The 27,550-nt window shown below is 36.3% G+C and overlaps 1 protein-coding gene across 2 annotated transcripts in view; it reads left to right on the plus strand.

Moving 5' to 3' along the window:
- Window positions 1-27,550, plus strand: part of TOX (thymocyte selection associated high mobility group box) — a 309,501-nt gene that overhangs the window by 240,308 nt on the left and 41,643 nt on the right. For both annotated transcript variants that reach the window (XM_004047066.5, XM_055349684.2), the window contains exon 4: window positions 22,883-23,164. In XM_004047066.5, coding sequence (XP_004047114.3) covers window positions 22,883-23,164 — 282 coding nt within the window. The remainder of the gene's footprint in view (window positions 1-22,882; window positions 23,165-27,550) is intronic.

The following is a 27,550-nucleotide window of genomic DNA, read 5'->3' on the forward strand; positions in this document are numbered from 1 at the left end:
TTCCCAGCCTTTTAGTGTTAGACACCCTACATGTTTTTGCATCCTTTGCAATGTTGTTTTCTACTCCTAAAAGTTTTTCATGACCTCATATCTGTGTTTTAAATCAAGGTGGATTAAAATTTTGCCTTCATTTTGCTGTTTGCAACCTCTATTGAGATTTTTTGGAATTGACTCCAATACAAGTAAACTTTCCTTTCTCAAGAATAAATAGTGCATGATTCTTGTCCTTGGCTCTGATTTTCTAATCTTGGCTCTGAAATGCTTCAAGTAGGCGAATCCAGAAGCCAACGTTACCTTAGCGCTCACAAAGTCTTAGGAAGCCAAAATGTCCCTGGGAACACATATATTCTTACCACTGTCTACCCACACACACTCAAAACATCTCTCACTCTTTCCTTCCCTAAAACAAAATAAAAATTCCATCATTCTGAATAGGCACTCCTGTATTACTAAACTAAAAAACTTTCCCTCCTGAAATTTTAATACCACAAGTTTTTTAAAAAAAAATCTACCAAAGGGCAGGGGGCAGAGAGAGTAAAAATATGGATGGGCCTGTTAGCACACTTCCAGCACTTAGAAACCTGATAGAAAGGATGCCAGGCACAGATGGATTAAAGTCCCTTATGGTAGACTCACTAGGTGAAAGGAGTACTCTGGAAGTTTCTTTTTCTTCAGTATGATTAATGATAGGACCCAGATCCTTGTCATGCTTGGCCAACAATAGACCCTCATCTATCATGGTTTACCAAAAAAAAAAAAAAAAAAAAAAAAGCTTCCTGGCATTCAGGATGTGTATTCCTTTCAAGAAGTGACAATGACAAGTCACTCAGGAAATCTCTGGTCTCGGCCCTTAAATAGATTATGGAGGAGAAATATCCAATATTCATGGAATCTCTGGCAACTGGACAGCTAAATGGAGTCTCCCTCATGAGCAAAGATTGAAAGTAGTCAGATATTCTACTAACCATCTTCCACAGATGTTTAGTATAAGTTTAGTGCCTTCCTTTTGAAAGATTCCATCAGATGCCAGCACAATAAGCCCTTAGGGAGGGAAAAACATCCCGTTAACATTCTTAGCTGCACTTTGATTGACACACATGAGATTGTAGTATACAGACAACTTCTTTCTACTTACAATTAATATTTTTAGAATGTAGTAGAAGCATCAGGATGCAGTAGTTCCTTGGTTAAAAAGACAGTTGAGCATATAAACATCCAGTCTTTTTGGAGTAGTACCAAGGCACCAACTGACTGTTTGGGTCCATGTTTCCAGCTCTTGTAGTCTTTGTAGTATGGACAACAGATATGAAACTTTGTCTATGAAAATTTTCCCTTTAGATGTGTTTAAAAGGGTGCAAGAAGTCAAAGACTCCTATGAGGCAATGTGAAAGAGGATTCTTTATGGATTTTTACAATATTTTTCATAATCTTTTAAAGTATCATCATGTTGTAATTCAGCAGCAAGTTTTTATGCAGCGTATCTTTAGTCAGTCTTTCCAAAGCATTAGGCTTAATTTATAAAGAAACCATTCTGTTTGTATGCATGCAGGTTTAATCAGTTTATACACTGAGTAAATGTTATAATTGCATTAACAAGTACAATGAGCAAGAACATTATTTGGGGAACTAATATACCTGACTCTTGGTTAGCATACAGCTTGACTATTGGGAGTAAAACTGGGGCAATTTTTAAAAATAAGTTTTTTATTTTAGAGAAGTTTTAGATTTAAAACAATATTGTGAAAATACTAGAGAGTTGTCACATACCCCAGACTAAGGTTCCCCTATTTTTAACATCTTACATTAGTATGATATATGTGTCACAATTAATGAATCAATATTGGTACCTTCTTACTGTCTAAAGTCGTACTTTATTTGTATTTCCTCAGCTTTTCCCTGATATCCCTTTTCTGTTCCAGAATTCCACCCAGGTTTCCACATTACGTTTAGTCCTCCTGTCTTAGTAGACTCTTCTCAGTTGAGGCAGTTTCTCAGACTTTCCTTGTTTTTGATGACCTCAGCAATTTTGAGACCATCAGGTTTGTCCCTCAATTGGCATGTGTCCGATGGTTTTCTGATGATGATACATTAGGTAATGTACTCTTGGGAGGAAAATGATAGAGGTAAAATGCCATTCTCATCACATCATTTCAAGGGTCCACATTATCAGTATGACTTATCACTGTTGATGTTGACCTTGATCACCTGCTTGAGGTGGTATTTGTCAGGTTTCACTGAAGTAACATTACTCTTTTTTTTCCTCCCTTTCCCTACTATACTCTTTGAAATAAAATCATTATATTCAGCCCACATTTAAGGAATGAGGAGTTGTGCTCCCCCTCTCTGAAGGTGTACAACTACATAAATTATTTGAAATTCTTTGGCATTGGAGACTACTATGTTCTCCCTCATATGTGTTTACTTATTCAACCCTTTACTTTAATCAGAATGTGCTCATGGGTATTTATTTTTATACTTTGTGTTATGATTCAGAACTATTTTACTTAGTGTTTTGCTCAAATTGTTCTAGCATTGGCCAATGAGGCTATTTTAGGTGGCTCTTGAATGTATTTTTCTAGCAAACACTCACCACTCTGTATGTGTGTGTATATTGTTTGGTTTAGTATTTTGTACATGTTCTATCTTCCATGAAAAAAAAATGCTCCAGACTTATCTTGTATATTTTCTGCTCCTGTCCTAGAGCAAGCCATTTTTCTAAGGAGCCGTATTTCTTTTTATTGGAGAATGGTATCAGAAACTAAGATGGCTAGGTATGCTCATTGCTACTGGGGTTTTATTGCTTCCTGGATCTCTTAACTGGCAGATTAGGGAGATATATGTATGAATACTGACCTGTATATGTAACACATATCTATAAACATTTCCATATGTAAACATGTTTCTACATTAAGCTAAACATGAATTCATACTGATTGTCTTCAACTCCAGTCCATTGCCGCATAGCCTCCTTCTCTTGCTGTAACCCACCACAATAGTGAGAAAATTGGCACCCACATCCACTATCCATTTAAATCAGGGTTCCATTCCACCATCTGCCATGGAATAGTGGTATCCAATTTGTAAGTAAACCCATGCCCACTTGGGAAGCAACTTTATCAACTAGGGTACAGTGCTTATGTACAATTATTTTGCCTTTAGTCTTATGGACTTCTCTCATTTCCAAAATTACTTAAATCAGCATCTTATTATCCTGCTCCTTTCAATGAGGTTGTTTCATATATTTGCAATACCTTAAGCTTCTTTTGTCACATTATACTTTTCATCCTGAGATTCCCCCAATATCCTAAATAGCTTTTTAAATTTGTATATATTATGGTTTACTTTGTATGAGGTTAAGTTCTAAAGGTTTTGATAAATGCCTACTTTCCTATATGCACTATTACAGTATCATATGGAATAATACCACCCTAAAAAAGCCCCCTTTGCTTTCTATATTCAACCATCTTCCCTTCCTGATGCATGGCAACCAATGTTTACTGTCCAGATATAATTGGAAGCAAATGGGATGTAGCTTTTTTTTTTTTTTTTTTGACTGGCTTCTTTCAATCAGCAGTATGCATTTTAAAGTTCAACCATGTCTTTTCATGGCTTGGTGGCTCATTTCTTTTTATCACTGAATAATGTTTTACTGTATGGATGTACCACACTCTGTTCATCCATTTACATATTGAAGGACTTTTTTTTACTGATTATGAATAAATCTGGTATAAACACTTGTGTGCAGGTTTTGGTATGAACATACATTTTCAAATCAGTAGAGTAAATTCCCTGGAGCATGATGGCTAATTGTATGTTAAGACTATTTAATATTGAATAAAAGATCCTACTCTACTTTTTTATTTTTCTTTCTTTTCTTTTGGGGCCTGGGGTAGGAGCATATGGATTCCAATTTTCCAGCACCAATTTTTCGAAAAGACTGTCTTTTCCATTGAATTGCCCTTGCTCCTTTTCCAAAGATAAGCGACTATATTTGTGTGGATCTATTTCTGGGCCCTCTATTCTGTTCCATTGATCTATGTGTCTATTCATTTGCCAATACCATGGTGTCTACATTATTGCAAGTCTTATAGTAAGTCTTGAAGTCTATCAGTGTGTGTTCCTTAACTTTGTTCTTTGGTACTGTGTTGGCTATACTGGGTTGTTTGCCTTTCCATATAAATTTCAAAACCATTTTGTCAATATCTATGAAATAGTTTGCTGATGTTCCATTGAGATTGCATTGACTCTATCGATTAAGTTAAGAACTGACATCTTAACAATACTGACCCTTTTATTCCATGAACACAGGGTATCTATATTTAGCCTATCTTGGTTTTTTCCATCAATATTTTGTGGTTTTCAGTGTGTAAGTCCTGTACTTGTTTGTTTGATTTATGTCTTTCATTTTTGGAGTGCTGTTGTAAATGGTATTTTTAAATTTTCAAATTCCAAATTTTCATTCCTGGTATACAGGAAAGCATTATATCCTCCATACTTGCTATATTCACTTATTATTTCCAGGAGATTTTTTTTAATTCTTTGGGATTTTCTACATAGACAATTATGTCACTTATGAATAGAGTCGGTCTTATTTCTTCCTTTCCAATCTGTTCAACCCCTTATTTTCTTGCATTGTCTTATTGCATTAGGTAGAACTTTCAGTACAACGTTGAATAATAGTAGTGAAAGGGGACATCCTTGATTTGTTTCTGATCTTAGCAGGAAAGCTTTCACTTTCCCACCATTAAGTATGATATCAACCATAGGATTTAAAGATTTTTAAAAATCAAGTTGAGGAACTTCTTTTCCACCCCTGGTTTGCTATGGTTTTTTTTTTTTTTCATGCATGGTTTTATATTTTGTCACATGTTTTTACTGCATCTATAGATATGATCATATACTTTTTGTTCATTAGCCTGTTGATGTGTTAGAATACATTGATTATTGGACTGTCGATGTGTTGTAATACATTGATAGATTTTCTAATGTTGAACTTTAACCTTGTATATCTAATATAAATCCTGGTTGTGGTGCAGTTTTAGATTTGATTTGTAAATATTTTGTTGAGGAGTTTTGCATTTGTGTTTATGAGAGTTAACAGTCTTTAATTTTCTTTTCTTGTGTTTTGGTCTGGTTTTAATATTAGAGTAATACTGTTCTCATAGCATGAGTTATGAAGTCTTTCGTCTGTTTCTAATTCCTGGAAAATATTTTGGAGAACTGGTATAATTTTTTCCTTAAATGTTTATTGGTAACTTTCTGGGCCTAGTGATTTTTTTTGGAAGATTGTTAATTATTGATTCAATTTATTTAGCAAGTAAAGGATTATTTGGGATGTCAGTTTCTCTTTGTATGAGTTTCAGTAGTTGTTGAATTTTAAGGAATTGTTCCACTTCATTTGACTTCTCAAATTTGTAAATATAGACTTATTCATATTATACTTCTATTAACGCTTTTTTTTTTTTTTTGAGACGGAGTCTCACTCTGTTGCCAGGCTGGAGTGCAGTGGTGCGATCTCAGCTCACTGCAACCACCGCCTCCCGGGTTCAAGCAATTCCCTTGCCTTAGTTTCCTGAGTAGCTGGGACTACAGGCACGCACCACCATGCCCAGCTAATTTTTTGTATTTTAGTAGAGACGGGGTTTCACCATGTTGGCCAGGATTATTAGCTTTTTAATGTCCTTGAAATCAGTATTAATGGCTCCTCTTTCATTTCTGATATTGGTAATTTGTGTCTTCTTTTTTGTTGACTAGCCTGTCTAGAGGTCTATCAATTTGACTGCTTTCTCAAAGAACCAGCTTTTGGCTTGGTTGATTTTTTTTTTTTCCTGTTCTTTTCCTGTTATTGATTTCATTGAATCCTCCTCTAATTTTTATTATTTCTTTTCTTCTGTTTGGTTTAGGCTTAAATTGCTCTTTCTCTAGTTTACTATGGTAGAAGCTTAAGTTATTGATTTTTGGATCTTCTTTTCTTATATATTTAATGGTATAAATTTTCCTCTAAGCACTGCTTTGGCTGCATCCCATAAATTTTATTGTTGTACCTTTATTTTCATGTAGCTCTTTCTTAAGTTATTCGTATGTTGAGAAATTTTAAATAACTATTTTTTAAGTACTTTAGGAAAGTTTTGACCCAGATTTTGAAAACTTTTAAAGACCAAGAGCCGTGGTTTGATTCCCACATTTGCTGATAAACTCTGCCATGTTTGGTGGGTGGAAGTCCCTCTATTTCTTATTCTCTCTTAATGAATAATAGCCCAGGACTTGAAAGAGATAACTTTCTCATTAGTCCACCATGCAGAAAAGCCAGATCAAAGTACCACATTGTTTTTTATTGATTCTCTATCATGTGGACTAGCAAAAGAATTTACAACAAAATTCTATTAGTCTGTTTGCATGCTGCTAATAAAGACATACCTGAGACTGGGTAATTTATAAAGAAAAGAGAGGTTTAATGAACTCACAGTTCCACATGGGAGGGGAGGCCTCACAATCGTGGCGGAAAGTGAAGGAGGAGCAGTTGCATGTCTTACATGGTGGCAGTCAAGGGAGCATGTGCAGAGGAACTGCCCTTTATGAAACCATCAGACCTCATGAGACTTATTCACCATCACAAGAACACAGAAAAGACCTGCCTGCATGATTCAATTATATCCCACCAGGCCCTCCCATGACATGTGGGGATTATGGGAGCTACAATTCAACATGAGATTTGGGTGGGTACACAGCTAAACCATATCAAATACAAAACAAGACAAAACTCTCTTGGGAGATTAAGAAGCTTTAACTGATGGTTCTGCAATTCAGTGCCTACATCCTAATTTCCTCTGAGCCCGGTTCTTCAATGTGCCTGAATTGGGCACTGACAACAGAGCAGTAAACAAGTCAAGCAAAAAAGCCAGCCCTCAGAATTTAGATTCTGGTCAGGAGAGCCAATTAGTTTGTGCAAATTCGTGCCCTGCTGCTCAAACTTGGGTTCACACACTAGCCACATTGACATCACCTTGGAATGTTAGAAATGCAGAGTCTCAGGCCTCTCCTCAGAACTTCTGAATCACAATTCCACTTTAAGAGGATTCCTAAAAGATTCATGTACATGTTAGAGTTTGCAGAGTCTTACCCTAGATAATGTTAGATTGTGGTTATGCTGTGAAAAAGATGCTTGGGTTAGGAAGGATGGATCTACATTTAACAGGCTTGTCTGGGAAAGCCTCTTAGAGGAGGCTGCCCTCGAGGGAGACTGAAAGGTGGAGCCTTATTCTTCTAGACCCAGCCCTTTAGTCCCTTGAACCCCCACCCCCAGAATGGGGACAGCGCCTGCTTATGTGCTATACATTGTGAGCAGACAAGGAGCGTTTGGGGCTGAAGGCCAGGAACATAAGCCAAATAAAAGCTATCTCCCTTTTTTATTAAAAAAGAACAACATCAAAATATAAGTGATTTTAGTCTTTAACTAAAATACCCCTGGCCTATGAAAGGGGAAATAAAATATAATGTACTATTCCAGAAGATTCTGACTTCTATATTTGCCAACAGTGTTTTTTGTCTTCAAAAAATAAATTGTTCCTGGAAAATTCTATTAGCTTTTGTAAATGTAGATGCAGAAGAATGATCAGAGGGTTTTAAATTTAAAAAATGCCGGGTAGATATTCTTTCTTGTTCTCCTATAATAGGCTCTAAACTTTAATGGTGCAAGTTTCTCACTTTTCCCTCAGTTGATCAATGTAATTGAGATTTTTCCTATTTATTGGAGTTGTCATGTTGTGGTCATATAATTATGCTGAGATATTAAATATGTCTTAGACACAAAAATTGTAAGTAAATACAATACAGAGGAACTTTGAGCTTATTTCCATATCATTAAACCACATTTTACCCATAAGCAAAGTGCATTTCTCATAACTTGTAAGAAATATCTTGCCTCACCGTAGCACACATACTTAACATTCTTTTAAAAGCTACTCAATTTGACATCAGTATTTGAATTATTCTGTCACCAGGAAATTAGGGGACAGCAGAGTTGCAAATATCAATTTATAAATGTGCAGTTAGTAAGATTATAATTCTATTCTAAATGGCCATTCTGCCAATTAACATTTTTTTCAGGAGGCTGGGCATCATATTGAAAAAATTTACCTAAGTTAAGATTGCCTGGGGGCATTGGTTAAGAAAAGGATAGAAAGCATAAATTTGTGTCCAAAGGTAAGTTCTTACATAACAGCTGTGTCTATCAGTTACTTTGTTGCAATTAAGGTTTTGTAATAAATAATGCTGCTATTTTTTATTCCTGTGGCATTAAAATGTGTGAGACTTATCAGTCTGGTAATTATGTAAATCCTAAAATAATTTATCCTTTTTAGTGTCTGGCAGTCTGACCCTGTTGGAGGTTATTGAACCACTGCTTGATGAGTATGTCAGTCAGTGTACCTTCTCCTCCAGCAATCCCTGTATAACTAAGTGCAAGTCAACTCTTTTACAATACAGAAATTTATTGTTTAAGTGGTTCTGTTAGCATATAGACTTAGGCCACAGTCGTACTTTGTTGTTGTTAAAAACATGTCACTGTCAGCCAGGCACAGTGGCTCACGCCTATAATCCCAGCACTTTGGGAGGCTGAGGCAGGTGGATCACCTGAAGTCAGGAGTTTGAGACCAGCCTGGTCAACATGGTAAAACCCTGTCTCTACTAAAAGTACAAAAATTAGCCAAGTGTGGTGTCAGGTGCCTGTAATCCCAGCTATTCCAGAGGCTGAGGCAGGAGAATCACTTGAACCTGGGAGGTGGAGGTTGCAGTGAGCCAAGATCGTGCCACTGCACTCCAGCCTGGACGACAGAGTGAGACTCTGTCTCAGAAAAAAAAAAAAAAAGTCACTGTCATTACCATAATTAAGAAAAAAGATAGTGAAATGACAAAATGCATATTACTTCTAATTTTAAAAAATTCCCGTGGCAGATTAAAATATCTACTAACAGGACTCCAAACAATATTCTCAATTAGCTGGCTGTTATTTTCTTTCTCTTTTCTTTTTGTTTTTACCACATAAAGACCGAAAATATATTTAAGAAGGGCATGTCCACAGGGCAGCATACAATTGCTTTAGTCTGTTCCATATTCCATAACCACAAAACTTCACAATTATAATTGAGGGGAAAATTTATTCTCTTGAGATCCTTTCAAGATTTTATTGAGAATCAGGTATTTAACAGGGACAGAAAAGCAGGCAAAGGCATTCTAGAACAGTTTTCAACAAGAATTAAAACTAAAAAAAAAAAAAGTACGAGGATACCAAATTAAATTTTTAAAAACACTGTTCTCTGAGTATATTTGGACATTTTACCAAAATTGTGTTATCCTGATTGTTGGCATGAATATTCAGAGTTAACTGCAAACTTAATTTAATTCTTATTCTGAGACAGCCTTCCTGTATATAATGGCAGGGACCACACCAGAGTCATTATAATCAACATATGTATTCATTACTCTCCTGTGGTTAAACCCCTTGTACACAATTTTAAAAGCTTACAATGGCCTAGAAATGGTTCCGCAGGCTTTGCTGTGTCTTTAAGGTCAACATCTCCTCAGTGTCTCACCCATCCACCACCTTCCTCAGTGAGATTGCATGGGAGAGATGCCACTTAATGGTTACGTGGGAAAAGTTGTCTTCATCTAAAACTGAATGTAGGGAAAGCTCTTCTTTTCTGATACAAGTTTCTGATACCAGCTCTCATAAACCCGTCAAGCATCCATTTAGTCTTTCACTGTTAAAGTGAAAGGAAACTATATTTTTTAAGCGAACGATGTCTACTCAGTGTTTATGCCTCACAATGAATTTGTTCCAAGTTCCTTTTCCCTTTCAATTTTGTCTCAGAGAGTTATTAAGCTTTCACATAATTAAGCCATGATCCCCGTCTGGGCCCACAGTAAGACTTGTGCGCTCTCCACTTTCTCTTACAGAGTGTTTTGCTTTCATTCTTCCCTTCTGGAAAACATGCTTTACTAACAAGTGAAAGGCACTGATTGACAAGTGAAACAATATAAAGAAAGGTTTTGATGGAAATGTTTGTCAGTCACTCTGTGAAGGCATAATTTATGTGGCAACATTTTTAGCTAATGAAATGAACGTTGTAAAGCTCTAGATAAAAATGGCTACTGTTGCTATACCCATAAATGTTTTTTAGGACCCAGTGAAAAAACCCAAGTTATTTTTGAAACGTTAGGCCCATATGTGGGGACTGGTGAAATGGTCTCTCTGCTAATATAGTATCAAATGGCAGTGTATTTTTTATTTTTGTTTTTTGATTTCTTTCAGTTAAAACAACTTTATACTTCAGAATATATTCTGACATATAGTCTTGAAACTACAGACTAAGTCTACTCATCCTAAGACTTACAGGACAATACACTTAAGAATCACATTGCTAATTCCCAAACAAAAATTAAACTGTCAGATAGCTTTTAGCCACATTTTTTAAAGTATAATTTGATTGTATGTTGAATTTTTGAGGTTTTAAACTCATCCTTATGATAAGATGAAAGGCCACATGATTGCTTTATTTTTGTTCAATTTTCTTTCACACTATCTTAACCATATCATTACTTTTATAAAAATATAGCAGATACACTGACCGTCAAAGAATTAGATGGTGTGTCTGCTGTCAATGATATCGCCTCCGGTGTTAAATTCTACTCACTTCCATTCTTCATGTACCTTCTGATGTTAAAAAAAAATTCTTAATTCTAAGTGATGCTCACTGCAATTTTAATGCAATGCAGACAGACTCCTTGTTGCAGCATTATTCTCTGCAATTCTATAGCAGTGCATTTTTGGTTATAGCAATTAATCCCCTTTGACTTGTATTATAGTATGTCTTCCAGGCTGTGAGTTATTTGAGTACAGGGATAGTCTCATCTGTCTTTGTTTCCCCTAGGACCTCTCACAGTGTGAGGCACAGAGTAAGTGTTCAGTTAAAAAAAAAAAATTAATTGAATTTCCTGCAAAAGGAATTAGTGCTTTAAATTCAGTCATTCTAGGTTCTAGCTGCATCCTCCCCTATAAGTCCTTCCAACTATCTTTTGTTTAAAGAACAGCTAAAAACATCATCAGATCATACACTGGGTCAATAGTACAGTTCCATGGTTATGATATAGGCTTTGAGATCAGGCGCCCTGTGACAAATTGCAGCTGACCCACTTACTGAATAACTGGAGAATGCCCTCTCTGTTCCTTTGGGTCCCTCGTGAGTACCATGGCAGTGGTGACTGTAACAGTTTCACCTGGTTGCTGTGAGTCCTAAATAGGGCAATTCATGGAAACTTCTTAGTACCGTGCTTAGTATATTAGGTGGGACCTGTCAGTATTAGATATTTTTAATAAGAGAACTTAAAACCACAATTACCAAAGGCTAAGAATGGGCATTTGAGGAAACTGATATGAGGACAGTTACCTGCTTGTGAGAGAGAGACTAGTTCAAATCAGTTGTGCTGAGTATAGTCACTTGGAGAAATAGAGATTGAAAATGTGAAAGATATATTTCCTGTTTTTCAATAATACCTAAATTTATTTATGCCACTTGTCACACAGGGCTATAATCATGCAGGATTATGATTTTTTTTAACACTTTAGACCATAATGACCTAATTTCAATGTATATTTGGTAGGTGTTAAACCAGTAAATGATAGATAATTCAAATTATTAACGTTAGTGCTTTAAAGTCAGTCACTATTAAAACCTAATTATTAGTTGAGAGGGTCTATGTTAGTGGACATGGAACTATCCCCCCAAAATGGAAGATATTTGTTCAAATTAAAATTAGAACATGTAGTTCATATATTCTAAATGAACATGTGTGCCTCTGTAATAATAACTTTATTATCACCAAGTTACAGGATAGAGTTTTAATTATGATCTTTATATCAGTAGAAGCCATGTATTTAGGATTAAAGACCTACTGCTTTAGCTAGTCTAGTTAAAGACTATGGCTTGATACATTCTGGGCTCCAACTTTTATAAAAACCAGAGAATACTTCTAATAACACTTTTCTAATTTCATGGTTCAGTGCACAGTCAGTAAAGATTTAAATAATTCAGAAAGAAAGCCTATTCTCTTTCTTTATTAGAAGTTTGAGTCAGGCAAATTCTTTGACATTTAATAGGTTTTTAACCCTTTTAATAACTTTTTATAATGAAATTTATTGGCCATTGTTTTAAAGAAAGGGTCATTATATTAGCATGAATAGCAGTCACTAGTTTTTATGATTAGTTTTGAGACCTTGACCTTATGTGACTCAAAGTTTATAAAACCATAAATGAGTGAGTGATGTTAATATTAACTAAATTAGGTATACCTAGAAATATTGAGACTATATATAATTACATCTATCCCATTATCTAACATGCTATAAAATTTTGGCAGACAAATATTTGAATCTTGTAATTGTTTTAAAGGAGCTTAAGGTCACTTACAGAGTCAGACACTTTAAAATAGCTGAAAGACATTGTAATTTTCCTAGAATGATTTTTCCAAGTTATTAATACCATGCTCAAAAGGAGAGGATTTCCAGCCTTTTCCTGTCTTCGTTTCATGCTATTTTAATGTTTTATAATGTATTATTTGAAAGGATTATTGGATGATTTCCATAATAAAATACTAATGTAAAAATTGTACTTTTCTTCAAGTCTCCAATAAGTTGGGGCATACAAATCTTCTGCACAGGGAAGCTGTCTGGCTCAAGCAGAATATAAGGTTTTCATTTTGCTTCTTAAGATGTATTTTTAAGCTGAATGTCATGTGTATCTAATGATTTAAGTGCCTCTAAATGAACTCAAATATCAGTGTTCTGAACTGATGTTAGGAAGTCAATATCCCACTTGACATCTCTATTTTTGCAAGCATCCCATTAACATTCCATGGAAAAATATGAGAAAGCAACTTAAATTCCCAAGTTTAAATATGGTGTGAAGAAGCATTCTTGCTAGCTCATGCTGCTATGAATACACAGAGGTAGTTCTAGTAAGTGATCTGCTACTCCCAGACGGCGTGTCTCCCAGTACGTCCCAATTTTCTTATTACTTAACCTACACTTCCAATCCATTCTTTTTATTTCAATGCACACAATCCTTTGAAAGTATTCTAGAAATAAAGCACATTATTCAGTCCCTTCTCTGGGCACATCAAAACAAAGGAGATGTGAGCAAACAGTAGCATGTTTGATACACCTTTAATATAAAATCATAGCCCCTTGTGAACAAAACACTGCCTACACTTTGTAGCACAGATGCAAAAGTCATGATCCATACAAATACAAATAAAAGGCTTTGTTGATTCTAATCATAGGTAGACCCAGAGCACATTAATAAACTCCCCTTACCAGAGATGTAATTTGTAGGAACTGCTAATTCAGATGTTTTGGGAAACAGAGGGTGGACCACATGATCCCCAGAGCTCTTTTAGACAGGACAGACCCTTTAGTCCATGAGCCTCCCATGTCCTGCCATTATCTGCAGTTATGAGAGATGCACCTTGTCAAGTAAAAGTAAACTTTGCCTGTTGCCCATTTGCACATTTCCTTTATTTTTGCTGGGCAGGAAAGCCCTTTCAGGGCTCACTGAAGCACGGTGTGTCAAACTTGGTAATATTGACATTGATAGTTTAAGATTCACAGCAGGAAACAAATGGCATTGGCATGAAGCAATCAGAAACAAGGTGGCTCAATCTGAGTAAAAAACATCTTTCCAACTGTGCAGTTAAAAGGCAACGCTATACCCCATAACCTCCTGGCCAAAGTTGTGATCCGAAAGAGAGATTATATGTACATAGTTGATGGAAAAGAATGCTGTCCTATGAACTGGTTTATACGTTAAAATGTTTTTGAACTTTGTATCTACCAGTTAGCCTATTAGCCTTGATCAGGGAGCTATTAAAACCCAGGTTATAAGTTCAACCTTTATCTGTGCTGTTGACTTTCTCTCAGTGAAACCCTGTGCTCTGTGACTGTAAGCTGCCCTGCTTATCCCAGGGAAGGTCCCCATAGATACAAGCTTTTGGCTGCTAGAATGTTTGGTCATAATTGTGTCAGTGGCTCACCAGGGACCAGAACTGGTCAGGGAAAGCAACTCAAGGATAATAACCGAAGAGAGCCATCAGCGTGAGCAGCAACCACAAAAATGAATTCATTTGTGACAAAACGCATTCATAGTCCTTATCTTAGTTAATCCTCACAGTCATGTTTTAAGGAAGCATTTAAGGTCAGTACACTCCTCTCCTACTTGTCTCCTTAAAACATCTCACTGTCCTAAAATATTTATTGTCTTGTCTGTCTCTTCCACTAGGAAGTGAGCTGCATCAGGGCACGAATTCCAACTACATGGTCACCACTGTGGACCAGGTACCTAAGACACTGCCTGGCACATAGCAGGCACTCAATAAATATTTGTTGGTGAAAAATTATCCTCTTTTTGTGAGGTGAAAAATGAGGGTTAAAGAAGTTGAAAGTAAGACAACTCATTAGAAACAGTGGCAGCTAGGTGTCATGAACAGGGTTGCCTCCACAATAGCACACGGCCCCCCTCTCCTTTAGAGAAAGGAAAAAAATCGAATAAAATGGAGGAAAATTGCTTTTTCAGTTGTTTATAAATATAAATCCAGATGCATACACTAGAGCAACTAAGACACTTCTTTCTGGATCTGCTGGATGTGGCAGCAATTGCAGTGGAGTTCTGCAGAGGAGGCCAGGCAAGGGCACTAAGGGCGTTAACAGGTTCAGGGTCCCCCTTCTCTCTGTTGCTTGCTGCTCTTCAATATCTGATGTTTGATTCATCCCTGGGAGATGATGTACAAACAAACAAACACCAAAACTGGTGACATGGTTTTTAGCCAGTGTGATTTTTAGCCATCACTTTTAAGACTCTTCAGTGATGTTTTGCTCTGAACACACCAAATTCCTTGAGTAATAAGGGGCCCATTCGTGGAAGAAGCCACAGTGGAGAGACCACAGTGTGAAGGAGTAAGATGGTCAGGTAATGTACAAGTCAGGCAGTGTGAGCACTGGTTTCTGAGGCAGTTTTAATCTTCTCTGAAGATGGTGGTTCTAGAGAGTACTATGGCTGTCCATTTGGCAAATATCTAATAAATTGTGCTCCAGGGTTCTTACTTTCCTGTGATAAATTGTTTTATAATGACTAATTACCCTAACTAAATTACAGGTATTCTATTGTAGCGTACTGTAAAGAAAGCTGAACCCTACTTGTTGCTATTGTCTTTTGAAAGAAAAGAAAAGATTCCAAATATTAAATACAAAAACAATTTTGTTTTTGGAAATGCAGAGTTGAAATCAAGTTATTCTAAATTAAAATACTGAGGATAAAAATACATTTTTATAAAAATGTCCAACCTTTCTTTTGAACCTCACTTGCCTTAATCTTTAAAAATATAGCAAGTTCTGTGCATATGTATTTTTCCAAATTTTCCCTCTTTCATTGTTAATTATCAGTGTTCAGTGCAACTAATTGAAGTCTAATAGCAAAAATCTTAACATAAAGTTTATTTAAAGTACACATTTCTACATAATAAATAGATCACAAGAAGGTCACGTAAAAACGATTTATTTAATGTGTTTGGACAACAAATAATTAAGCTCTCTTGGAAATGCATTTAGGAAAATAATAAATAAATTTTGATTATTAAATTTCCCCACACATTTATTCTGTTGTATACATTTACATATTAATTGAATCCCTGGCAAAAATATGTAATCAAATTGGGGACTTAAATAATATCAACATTTACATTCTTCTCATAGACTCTTAGAGTGCATTATTCCTAAGAAAAATGAAACCGCTTTGCCTTCCTGCCCTAATTAATCATGCAGGCCTGCATGGACAACCAAGAGCAAGGCTCAGAAGTTTTTCTTAAGGTGCTATGAACGGTGTGTGTTTGATAGTGTGTATAAAAGGGACCAAGAGGAAGCACTTGTCACAGCTAAAGCCAGCAGGGTCTCCTTATTGCCCTGGGGAAAGCACTCCACAGCTCAGGGTGTCAAATGCTGACAGACAGGGGTAAATGGACGGGCTTCAGAGATTCCTCACGTTCTCCTGCTCCTGCTGCAACTGGCAGCCTTCCAGGCCTTGCCTGCAAAGACCACAGAAAGCAGCAGCTGGTGAGCCACATTAGCAAATAAGGCCTCAGGGCTACCCATGTTCCAGCGCTCTGTGCACCAACTGCTATTCACTCTAACAGCTGGATCAGAGCAGAGCCAGCCGAGGCGGTGGTGCAGTTTTATGTGTACAACTGTTTTGATATGGATTGTCTGCTAGAGGCAGAGGTAATGATAGCTTTCAAGGCTGGTGTGTTGGACGGGGAAGGATGCAAATTTGAAGGAGGAGTACAGACTCTGGAAGGATTGTGAAGCACACAGAGTTTTAAACACTGAAAGGCAGGCCCTCCATCATTCTGGTGCCATTCAAGTATGTGATTTTAACACTATTTCATCATTAACATGACTAATGTTATTCCAAGGATTTTTTTTTTCACCATTCCAGTTACACCAAAATCTTACTCATTTTTTAAAAATAATAACCTGAGATGAGCAACAGGGTTTTTATTTTTCTTTTGCTTTTCAAAGAAAATCCAAGGAGCCAGTCACAGTGGCTCACGCCTGTAATCCCAACACTTTGGGAGGCCGAGGTGGGTGGATCACCTGAGGTCAGGAGTTCAAGACCAGCCTGACCAACATGGTGAAACCCTGTCTTTACTAAAAATACAACAAGTAGCTGGGTGTTGTGGCACATGCCTGTAATCCCAACTACTCAGGAGGCTGAGGCAGGAGAATCACTCGAACCTGGGAGGTGGAGGTTGCAGTGAGCCAATGTCACGCAATTGCACTCTAGCCTGTGCGACAGAGTAAGAGTCCATCTCAAAGAAAAAAAAAAAAGAAAGAAAATCAAAGGAAAGAAAGTGAAAACATATGCTGAAATATGTAGCTAATATTGTGCCTCATGTTTGCACCTTGAGCTCTGTCCTCAACGTGGCACTCTTCAGCTCTAGGTAACCAGACAAGGGGAGAAAGGAACATGGCCTTAGCATCAAGGCAGGTCATGAGGGACAATACATGACTTCAGCTTTAGCTTTCTAATTGATTTTAATGGGACTTTTGTTTTGCATTAATTGGAAAAATTGAAATCTCCTCTTCATTATAATACCCCTTCATTATTTTAATTGACAATGGTCATCAATAGCAATGTAAATTTTTAGGAAACAGATCTGACTTCCAAAAAAGTGAAACCTAGCACCCATTTTCAAATGGACAGAGTTTTGCAAATGGTGAGATAAATATTAAGAGCCACGCAACACTAAAATGCCAATGACATGCAGGACATTTTGCCAAGAAAATATGAAGTTCATTAGGCTTGAAAATAAACAAAATGAGGAACACACACATGAGAAATTACCTTTGAGACATTTGAGCCCTAGAATTTAGCAAATGAAGTTCCCAAAAGATTAAGGATTTATAACAACTATTTCTGTGAAGCTGGCATCATCAATTCTAATTGTACCAGACCTAAACATCTATTCAGTGTTAACTCAAGAAATATGTATTGAGTTCCTACTACGTGCCAAGATCTGTTCTAGATACTAGGGCTATAATGGTGAACAAAATAAATTCTCTCCCAGCTTTTTAAAGTTTATGATCTTTTAGGGTGTATCAGTTAGGATTATGTTGGGCTGCCTATAACAGAAAACCCCAAATGTCAGTAATTCTGCAATGACAGACATTTACTTCCCTTTCACTCCCACTGTAAGTAGGTTGTCCAGGCTCCAGAATAAGCACACCCTCAGCCTCCTTTCTTGTGCCTTCAGCGTCCTTATGGTGCCATGTCTTGGTCCAGGACATTTTCCCTAGCTCTCTCCAGCACCTCCACGTTTTTGCCAGCAGGAACTTGAAAAAAAAAAAACAAAGGAAGGTGAGCCCCTCCCTTCATGGAGACTTCTTGGAAGCACTACGCGAGGATTCCGCTTACATTTCATTGTCACAGGGCCATGCATAGCTGCAAAGGAAGCTACGAATGTCCTCCTTGAGCCAGCTAGAGGGGCCCATTTTTCAGCACAAAAGGAAAATGAGTGTAGGAGGGTAGCTTGAGGTTTCTGCCACAAAGGGAAACGGACATTAATCAAGTCTTTTCATCTTGTGACTAAGAAGTTCCCAGGAAAAAAGAAAAATCATCAGACTAGTTAAAGTCAGTTTATACTGATGAATTCATTTCCTTAGTTACACACTGACACAGCAAATATTGTTTGAACATTTAGAATACCATTTAACTAAAAGATATCTCAAGAGGGATTGAAAAATGCATTAGTCATGAACTAATCAAGGAGATTATTATCTAGAAGGTACCTACATGTTAAAGAAAGAAATTTTAAAGTGATGTCCCATAAAGAAAGTATAAACAAAATGCTTTGGCAATTCAGAATAAGAAGGTTCTTGGAGCCTTATAGATAAGCTGACTTTTGAACTTGACTTTAAAGTATATTTAGGGTTTGGATATATGAAGATGGTAAAGGCAGCATGGAATTGTGGGGAAAGTACAAGTATGTAAAAAAAGTATATTTCATTTTTACTTCAGTCTTTGTTGATAGAAAGATCTGAGATCATTTAACCTCTCTGTGGACTTGTGCAAAGCAGCTATTCCTACTTGGCTCCCTCAAAGGGAAGTTACAAGGATCAATAAGTAGAAGTACTGGGCAAACCACAAATCACTGAGCAAAGTATGGGGTTTTTCCCCTCTTTTTAACAACTTTAGACAGCAAATTCTCGGAAAATGGTAATTGAATAATGACAGAGCAGCGTAAACAAAGACACATGATTAAGGGAGAGAGATTTAGGTAAAAAAGGAGCAATTGGATTTGACTGAACAATAGAGTAGATGAAGGATGGTTATAGGTGTGAGTTTCATTTGGAAGGTTTCATGTCATGCTGAACAGTTTGGATTTAATTTGGGGGACAGATGTCATTGGAGAATTTTTGAGCCCATGGCTCATGAAGATTAATTTTGTACCACTCTTTGGGGTAGATGTAAAGAGACCAATTTTAGTTAAGCAGCTATTGCAAGTGAAAAAATAATGAAGGCCTGGATAGATGAATGGGTGTGGAAACGGGTGGAAGGGCAGATGGAAATAATTGATGTTTCAGGGTAGACCCAACAGAACTCACAAGAGTTTGGTAGAAAAGGAAAGAGTCAAAAATGACTGCAACATTTTGAGTAGAGGTGACAAGGAAGATGAAGGTGTCATCAACAGATATTGGTCAGACAGAAAAAAAATAGATTTGAGAAAGAAAACTTTGTTCACATTTCTAGCAAGAATGATGTCCAAGTAGTAATGTCTCACAAGCAATTGCGGAATTAGGCTTGGAATTTGGGTAAGAATTATACATTTTAGTTGAAAACATTTCCCATTAATAAAACCATGGCAAATTTTATCTGGGTGGAAGAAATGTGACTCAGAATAACATGTTAAGGAATCACTTGGAGGTGGGACGTTGTAGAAAAAAGAGAAGTCAGTGAAGGAGTTGAGAAGAATCAGAAAGAACAACCGTTGCAATTAAGCATGACTTAAGTGAATTATTCAAAATAAATTTAAAATATTGGTGATTAACAGGAAATAATATTCTGCTACTTCAAGTTTTGTATTTGACATGACGGAGCTGTAGTCAATCAGTATCTTTACAGCAGGAAACCAATAGTCAAAACATTAGCTTACTTGCATGATCTAACTAATTATTCATATTTTCAGTAATCAAACTTTATCGAGTTTAATTTTCCCCATATTATACATTAGGCAGTGATTAATACTGAACTGTCTCTTAGGAAAACAAGGTAAGTGGAAATACTCCTTCTAATTCAGAAATGTTGCCATGGGTAGATCCCACTGTTTGTAAGTGCATCTGAGGACGAAGATATGCTCCCTCATTTGTGCTTGCCATGCTCCACACAGGAAAAGTGTGCTTTGATTTGGTATTCAAGCTGTCTGCCTGACCTAACACCACTGGTGACAGGATACACTGAACTAATGATGAGACTGTGGAAAGAGAGGTACCCTCTTGAGTACTTCACCATCCTTACCCAGATTGATACTTTACTCTTCCATAGCCACACCCACCTTCTTCTCCTTCCATTGCAAGAGTGGGAATGCAGATTTTAGTGTCCAGAGATCTACACACTACACAAATTAACATGAGAAAACATCTTAGAAGATTGCAAGACAGGGGAGGAGAGAAAGTGCGATAAAGTGAAGATTGCTTCAAGCTTTTGGAACACTTTTGGTTGTAGTCATAAATCTGGAACTCCTTATGAAAATTAATTTAGAAACCATCTTCTCTGATATATTAAAACCACAAGATTTCTGAAAGGATGAGAAGAAATGGGCTCAAAACAGACATGCTACAGACTGCACGTGTTTTGTAACTTGGGATTTATGTGAAGGAGAAATAAAGATAGCAATTAGTTACATACTTTTGGAAAGATCATTTAGTTGAAGTATGATTTTGCTACTAAATGCTTTTCATTTACAAGGCTATAAAACATATAAGTTGGAATATGCACATTAGTGCTTTATTTGGTTCAGGGTTGGGAAAGAAGACTGCCCCCTGTAGGATAGTGTCCACTTACAGGTAGCCATTACTCTGTGCCCATAATGGGAGCTGTTCTGCATGCTAAGGGTCTAAAAACATACAGGACTTGAGGACATTTGACAGTAGGCCTGAAAAGAAATTTAGTATACACTGTCTCTTCTGTGTATTTTTAAAAATCAGTCCTAATTTTCATGGTACCCTCTGTCCTTGGCACAACTTTAAGGATATCAGTGAAAGTTAGTATTATTTCATAAAGAAGATCAGATTGTAGAAGTTACATGTACATCTAAGAAGAGGCAACAACCATTTTAGTAAATGTGACTGAAGGCAACATGAATGGGCTAGATAAAACCATTGTTGATTTGGGTAGACAACATTTGAAAAGGCATTTTTAAGTATCTTTAATAAACTGTAATCCTTTTTATGGAATATGTAAAATGTTGAATCAGCTGCTTAATACAGTGGGAAGTATCAAAGACTGGAATTAGGAGAGGTGGGTTTTATCTTTGGTTTTGGTCAAGTCATTTGATCTCTTTGGGTTTCACTCCTTCATTTATTCATTTATAATTATTTATATACTTATTCCACAAACATTCAACAAGCTTGCACTGTCATCACCCCCTCCCAGTTTTCCTCTTCCATAGACTGACAGTGTCACCAAGAGCCTTTGCAGCTCTTGCATGCACCATTGAATAGTAAAAGCTGCTTTATGAGGGACATCACAGAAAGGAGAATCCTGAACTACTTTTGAAGGCGTGGAGGAATACAGTTTGGATAATGGAAAAAACATTGGTTCGGACTTAGAAAAGGCAGGTACAAATCATGAGGCCAGCCAGTGGTCTAGGATACCTTGAACTGTGCGTGAACACTGAGAAGTAACCAAAGTTGGAAAGGAGCTAAAAGAGTGAAATTGACTAATAAGAGGCCTCATGGTGGAGGCAGTAAATGCATTCCAGAGAAGAACACAGGGCACACATGGGGGCTGTGGACAGCCTCAGTTTTAGCTTTAGGTGAATCTAACTAGATTGGTAAAATGACTACAGGGAAAATGGTGTAAAATGATTTTATTATCATAAAAACAAAAACAAGAACCTATGACTAGGTTACTTAATTTGCCTTCACAGTATTTTCACATCACAATAACATTTGCAGACAGGTCATTGCTAAACATCTGATACTTTGTGGGATTTTCTTTTCTAATGAAACAGAATAAGGTAACATTATTACTTTTTCACTTCCAACGTGTAACTTTAACCATATATCTTTTTTCCCCACAGTTTTCTTGTTTTTCTCTCTTGTTTTGTGTGCCCTCTACCTGCCTGAATTCCTCAACCCCCCTCAGGATGAAAAAACTGAGCTGCTCCAATAAGCACCATGAAATATTCTCCATTATTTTAAGTTTAAAAATGCCAGAGAAATGTTAAGTGAAATTCTCCATACTCCTCTTACACAATACATTTGACCTCTAGATACCTTAAAAGCTTCATCCTCCAATGCTTTTAATTCTAATCCTTGCAGAGACAAAATTCATTGCTTGAATTACAAGAGTGAGTCTCATTAAGGCTAAAAACCAGTGACTCAGATAGCATAATGGATTAATATGTTGACCTTGCAATTTTAGAGCTTTACTTTCAAGTCTGACTGTGCAGTCATTTCAATAGTCAATTAATAATTGGTTAATACCAGCCTATCAGTGTTTTGAATCTGGTAGTTAGGAGATCATTTTGGCTAGTAATACCCTGTAAAGCTTTAAACTGAGTACAAGAGTACACTTATTAACTCCCAAAGCCTTTCTTAAATGATGAAGATAAAACAAACAGGGTTTAATGAATTGTTGTGAATATTGTAATCACTAATAATTGAATAATTTTGACAGACACTCTAATGAGCATCAACATCTTGAAACTTACGTTATATAAATATGATCATGCTATAATATACAAATACATATATAAATAATATATTTCTATATTTCACTAGTGTAGAAAGACTGTAAATATAATTAATCACATCTTGACTAATGAAGTATGATGCTAACTGGATTCTCAAATTCCAGTCTTTTGGTAGTCTTATGCTATCCTTTATGGTGATATATACTTTTAGGATTATTTTACCCCAGATAAAATAAATGTGTATGTAACTCAGCAGAACATCTGGAAATCTCAAGAATTATTACTTTTTTGCCCAAAACATATTTGTTAAAATTACTCCTTTCCTATTTATTTATTTATTTATTTATTTATTTATTTATTGTAGATGCCAGATATACGAAACCCAGAAGGAACTCAGTACAGTTCCCATCCTCAGATGGCAGCCATGAGACCAAGGGGCCAGCCTGCAGACATCAGGCAGCAGCCAGGAATGATGCCACATGGCCAGCTGACTACCATTAACCAGTCACAGCTAAGTGCTCAACTTGGTTTGAATATGGGAGGAAGCAATGTTCCCCACAACTCACCATCTCCACCTGGAAGCAAGTCTGCAACTCCTTCACCATCCAGTTCAGTGCATGAAGATGAAGGCGATGATACCTCTAAGGTATGAATAAGTTATTTTTAGGACCTATGGGAGACTATTCTTAGGCACCTTCTTTGACCTGTGCTGGGTACAAGTTTATATCATCCATGTGAGAAACATTGGAGGGAGACACCTGCTTTGTTAATGAAGCATGAGGTTACAAACATACTGGATTAAACCACCTGCTTGTCCAATTACACTTTAAAGCCCCTGAGAAATCCTTTAAATATAGATGTGTTAAGCGTAAAAGTTGTTTGCGCCCACAGAAGGCTGGGCCTGTATATTCAATGTACCATTTTAAGAAGGCAGTATACTGGGGTACAATGAAGGTCGTGTGTGTGTGTGTGTGTGTGTGTGTGTGTGTGAGAGAGAGAGAGAGAGAGAGAGAGACAGAGAGAGAGGAGATGTATGGTGATGATGTTAGATGAAACCTTTGTGGCCACCTGACCCAACCATTTCATATTGAGGATGTGGAAAGTAAGTGCCAGGGATATTAGATGACTCCTTTCCTGGGTGATTCATTGCATACCTTTTGTTAACTCCTTGCCAATATAGTTGTTTATTTGTGTGTCTGTCACCAGCAGAGCCATTCTTTTAAGTTATCTGAATAGGAAGATGGGTTTTATGTCAGCCACCTTTTCTTCTTTTTACCATTGTGAGAATTTTGTTTTTGGAAAATTAAACTGTAAACATGCTACCAAAAGCAGCGCTGTGCAATCCAGATATACATGGTTAACTTTCTAGTAACTTCGCTAATTTTTTTCAGTCCAGATAGTGATTCATCGATTTATTTAGCCTGATGACAAAGATAAGATTGCTGCATTGACTATATTTTCCTATTGTTTGTGTTCTTGATGTTCTGGCATTTGGAGCCTTAATCCTGGAAATTCAGGGCTAGCTAATTTTTAGAGATTGCAGACGACACTCTGCTAGCCCCCTTTCTATAAACAAGCCAACAATTCACAGCTGCACCCCCAAAACATCTCCTTTAAAAACTCTCACATATGAAGCCAGTATTCCCTCTGCCCTACATCGCCCCTAGGCTAAGTGTCAGACACTAGGGATCACTCCTTACAGCCCATAGCCCGCCAAAGTTATTCAAACTATCCAGTCCTAGGCTTACTCAGCATGCCAGCCTGCCTTGCCTATTCATGCCCAAAAAATCCCCAGTAAAGGCTCTGGGCATGCTCTGTCTTCTCCCTCTTTCTGTCTCCTGGCCAACCTGGGTACTTCCCTAGGTGGCCCTGTGGGCTGTGCTGTGCCTTCTCTTTCCAGGGATCTATGAATGGAAACTTCTTCCTCACAATCATCATTTCCATGTTTTCTGTCTTACCATACCTGACTGAAACAAATCCCAAGTACGTTTTAGAACAGCTGCAGAATCTAACACTGCCCAAGCCAATCCCTCCATCCTTACTGTCTCTCACTGTTGTCAGTGAGTCAGCCTCTCATGAGTTAGGTGAAAAGGCAGGAGGAAACTAATCGATATTCATAAATAATTGACTGGGTTGCTGAAAGCCTTGCCTTCAGCTGACCATTTCCAGGGCAATAATTTTCTTCAGAAAATACAGGTTATTCCAATGGCTCCAGGTACTCATTGGCTGTTAGATTACACCTAATGGCCAATGAGTACCTGAACCCAAATGTGAACACCAATAATTTGTTTGTGGACAGTGATTTAGATGTTGATTATGCATGAATAATTCAAGTCAATTTGCTAAACACAGATGATATGTACTATATTGTAAGGGGAAAAAATTAATGTTCTGCTCATAGTAAAGATCAATTTTTGTATCTGGATTGTGTCTTTATCAGTATTCATTCCTGACATTTCAGGAAATTAAATGCAAAATTAGTAGCATCCTCTGACAGTAAATTGTATACCGGATTATTCCTAATTACAATAACATTTTTCACAGTCTTCCACTTATATGAGTAGAAGAGTAGGTAGAAATCTGAAATTCATAGAATTAACATTCATGGGTTCTGCCATTTGCTATTAACCTGTTAGGTCCATATTTTATAATTTTGCTAAAGCATGAATTTACATGTTTCCATACTGATATGAAACTTTGCCAGTGGGTATCCTATTCAATCATTCAATATCCACATCTTGAAATAATTTATAACTCTTCATTTTAGTGGACTGTGTAAGCATTGCATAGTAAAACTCATATTCTATAGTGATAGATTATTGAATTATCAATGCAGGAAAGTTTAGGGATTGATTTCTAAGACTGCACCCATTAAAATGACTTTTTTATCTGCACAAGCATTCACACAAAGTCATGTTAAGTTTAAGTGTATTTTCCATCTCAAGAAAAGTAACCCTTCATTCCAATTCTATACACTGTTTTTCACCTTGTCTCCAATTCAAATCCTCCTACTCATTTATTTGAGCTATATTATTATATTTATTTAAGCTAGAAAAATCCTCTGATGAAAATGTTAAAGCATTCTTCATTACAGTTAAGGATTAAACTGGATTTTTTCCTTTATATGTGAGTAGGATTTATGTGGAATGTTGTAGTGCAACAGCTCCAGTTAAATGTGAAATAGCATTAAGTCAAAAAGATCATTTAAATCATTTCTAACAAGTGAACTAAACAAGAATATTTAGTTCCACACCAGAAAAAGCTTTTAAAGCTTTCCTCTTAACACTTTGTGCTGTCTTTAAGCAATTATATATTGATTCCAGCTCATCTAATTGAACAATTAAATGAAATAAGTCTGTTTTGACAGACAGGAATATTGTAAATACATCAGTAAAATAAATTATCACCTTATAAACACTACCCGTGATTTTGATTGCTAGGAAACTGTGTTGACAGCCTTAAGTCATAAATGAGACACAGTAAAGCATCAAAGAAATACAAACTTAGGCAGCTTGTGGTTCTAAGCCTGTAATCCCGTATTTGTAATATAAGAGATACTTTAAGACACATGAAGTATCTGGCATTACAAGCACATTTTTGGCACAGTTTTCTCTTTAAGGAAATTGTGGGTAAGAATCACATTATATATTTTTCTATCCTTTTACTTTCTGCTTTTCTGTTGAAAATATCCATGTTTTATCTGAGTGTCTCTTATAAATGTCATGTAGTTAAATGAGCTTTTACTTTAAAATGAAACCTTTACTGCATTTACCTTACTATAAATATGAAAATAGGCTTGTTTTTCTAAGTATGTTACTTTCTGTTTATGCCACAAATATTTTATGTTTCTTTTTTTCCTCATCTTCTTTAAGATTGCTCTTATTTTTCTCATTACATAATTTCCCATTTTGAGATTAGAGATTTTATATTCTTTCTCTTCTTTCAGTAGCTGTCCCTGGAATACAACTATATAGAAGTCTAAAATTTACCAATATCTTTACCTTTTTTCTTAGATTACTTTAACTACATACACCTTCCGTTCAATTTATATTGGGAGCTGTTATTGTTGTTCATTCTAATTATAGTTTAATTGAATTCTGTAACTCAATAAACCTCATGAAACACTATTTTAATTATTTTATGAAGTTATTTTTCCTTTGGATTTATTCACATATATATTTCTTTCACCTGACATCTTTTTCTTTATGCCTTTAAAATGTTCTTTCATGAAGGTCTGCAGGGAACATGCTTACCTTAAAAAACACATTTGCTAGGTATAGAATTCTAGATTAACAGTTATTTTCTTTCAGCATTTTGAAGATATTATATTATTTCACTGAATCCTTGTTTTCACTATTGCTTTTGAGAATTTACTGCCTGACTGTCTTTCCTTTGAAAGTAACCTGACTTTACTCTCTGACTGCTTTTGAGATCTTCTCTTGTCTTTGGTGTCCTGCAGCTTCATGGTGATATGTGTGGGTTTCTTTGCATGCATTCCGATTGTAATCATTTCTGTCTATCAGCATTTTGGGGAAATTTTCATTCCTTATTTTTTTCAGATACTGCCTCTATCCCATTCTTGCTCCCTTCTCATGCTGTTATTCTCAGGGGATGAATATTAGACTTTCTCCTTTCCATGACTCTTTTTCATATTTTCTACTTCCTTGCCCCTATGTATTACATTCTGATTTATTTTCCAGCTCATAATTCTCTTTTCAGCTATACCTAATCTGAAATGGTCTATTGCAATTTTAATCTCAAATATTTTATATTTTTGGTTTCATTTGGTTCCTTCTCAAATGAGTTTGGACTTCTTTCTTTAGTTGCTTGCTCTTACCCATTTAATCTCTTTTATTCTTTTAAGCATGTTAAACATATTTGTTTTATACCCTCTTTTGCTAATTTCAATACATGAAGTATTTTGAAGTCAGAATATGTTGGTTTGAAGAGCTTGTTTCATTTTGCTTTTTGTACTTTTTAAATGAGAGTTAATATTTATGAAAACTTTGTAAGAATTCTTTTAGAGCTTGTT

The sequence above is a fragment of the Gorilla gorilla genome, chromosome 7 (assembly GCF_029281585.2).
Source record: "Gorilla gorilla gorilla isolate KB3781 chromosome 7, NHGRI_mGorGor1-v2.1_pri, whole genome shotgun sequence".
Taxonomy (NCBI): domain Eukaryota; kingdom Metazoa; phylum Chordata; class Mammalia; order Primates; family Hominidae; genus Gorilla; species Gorilla gorilla.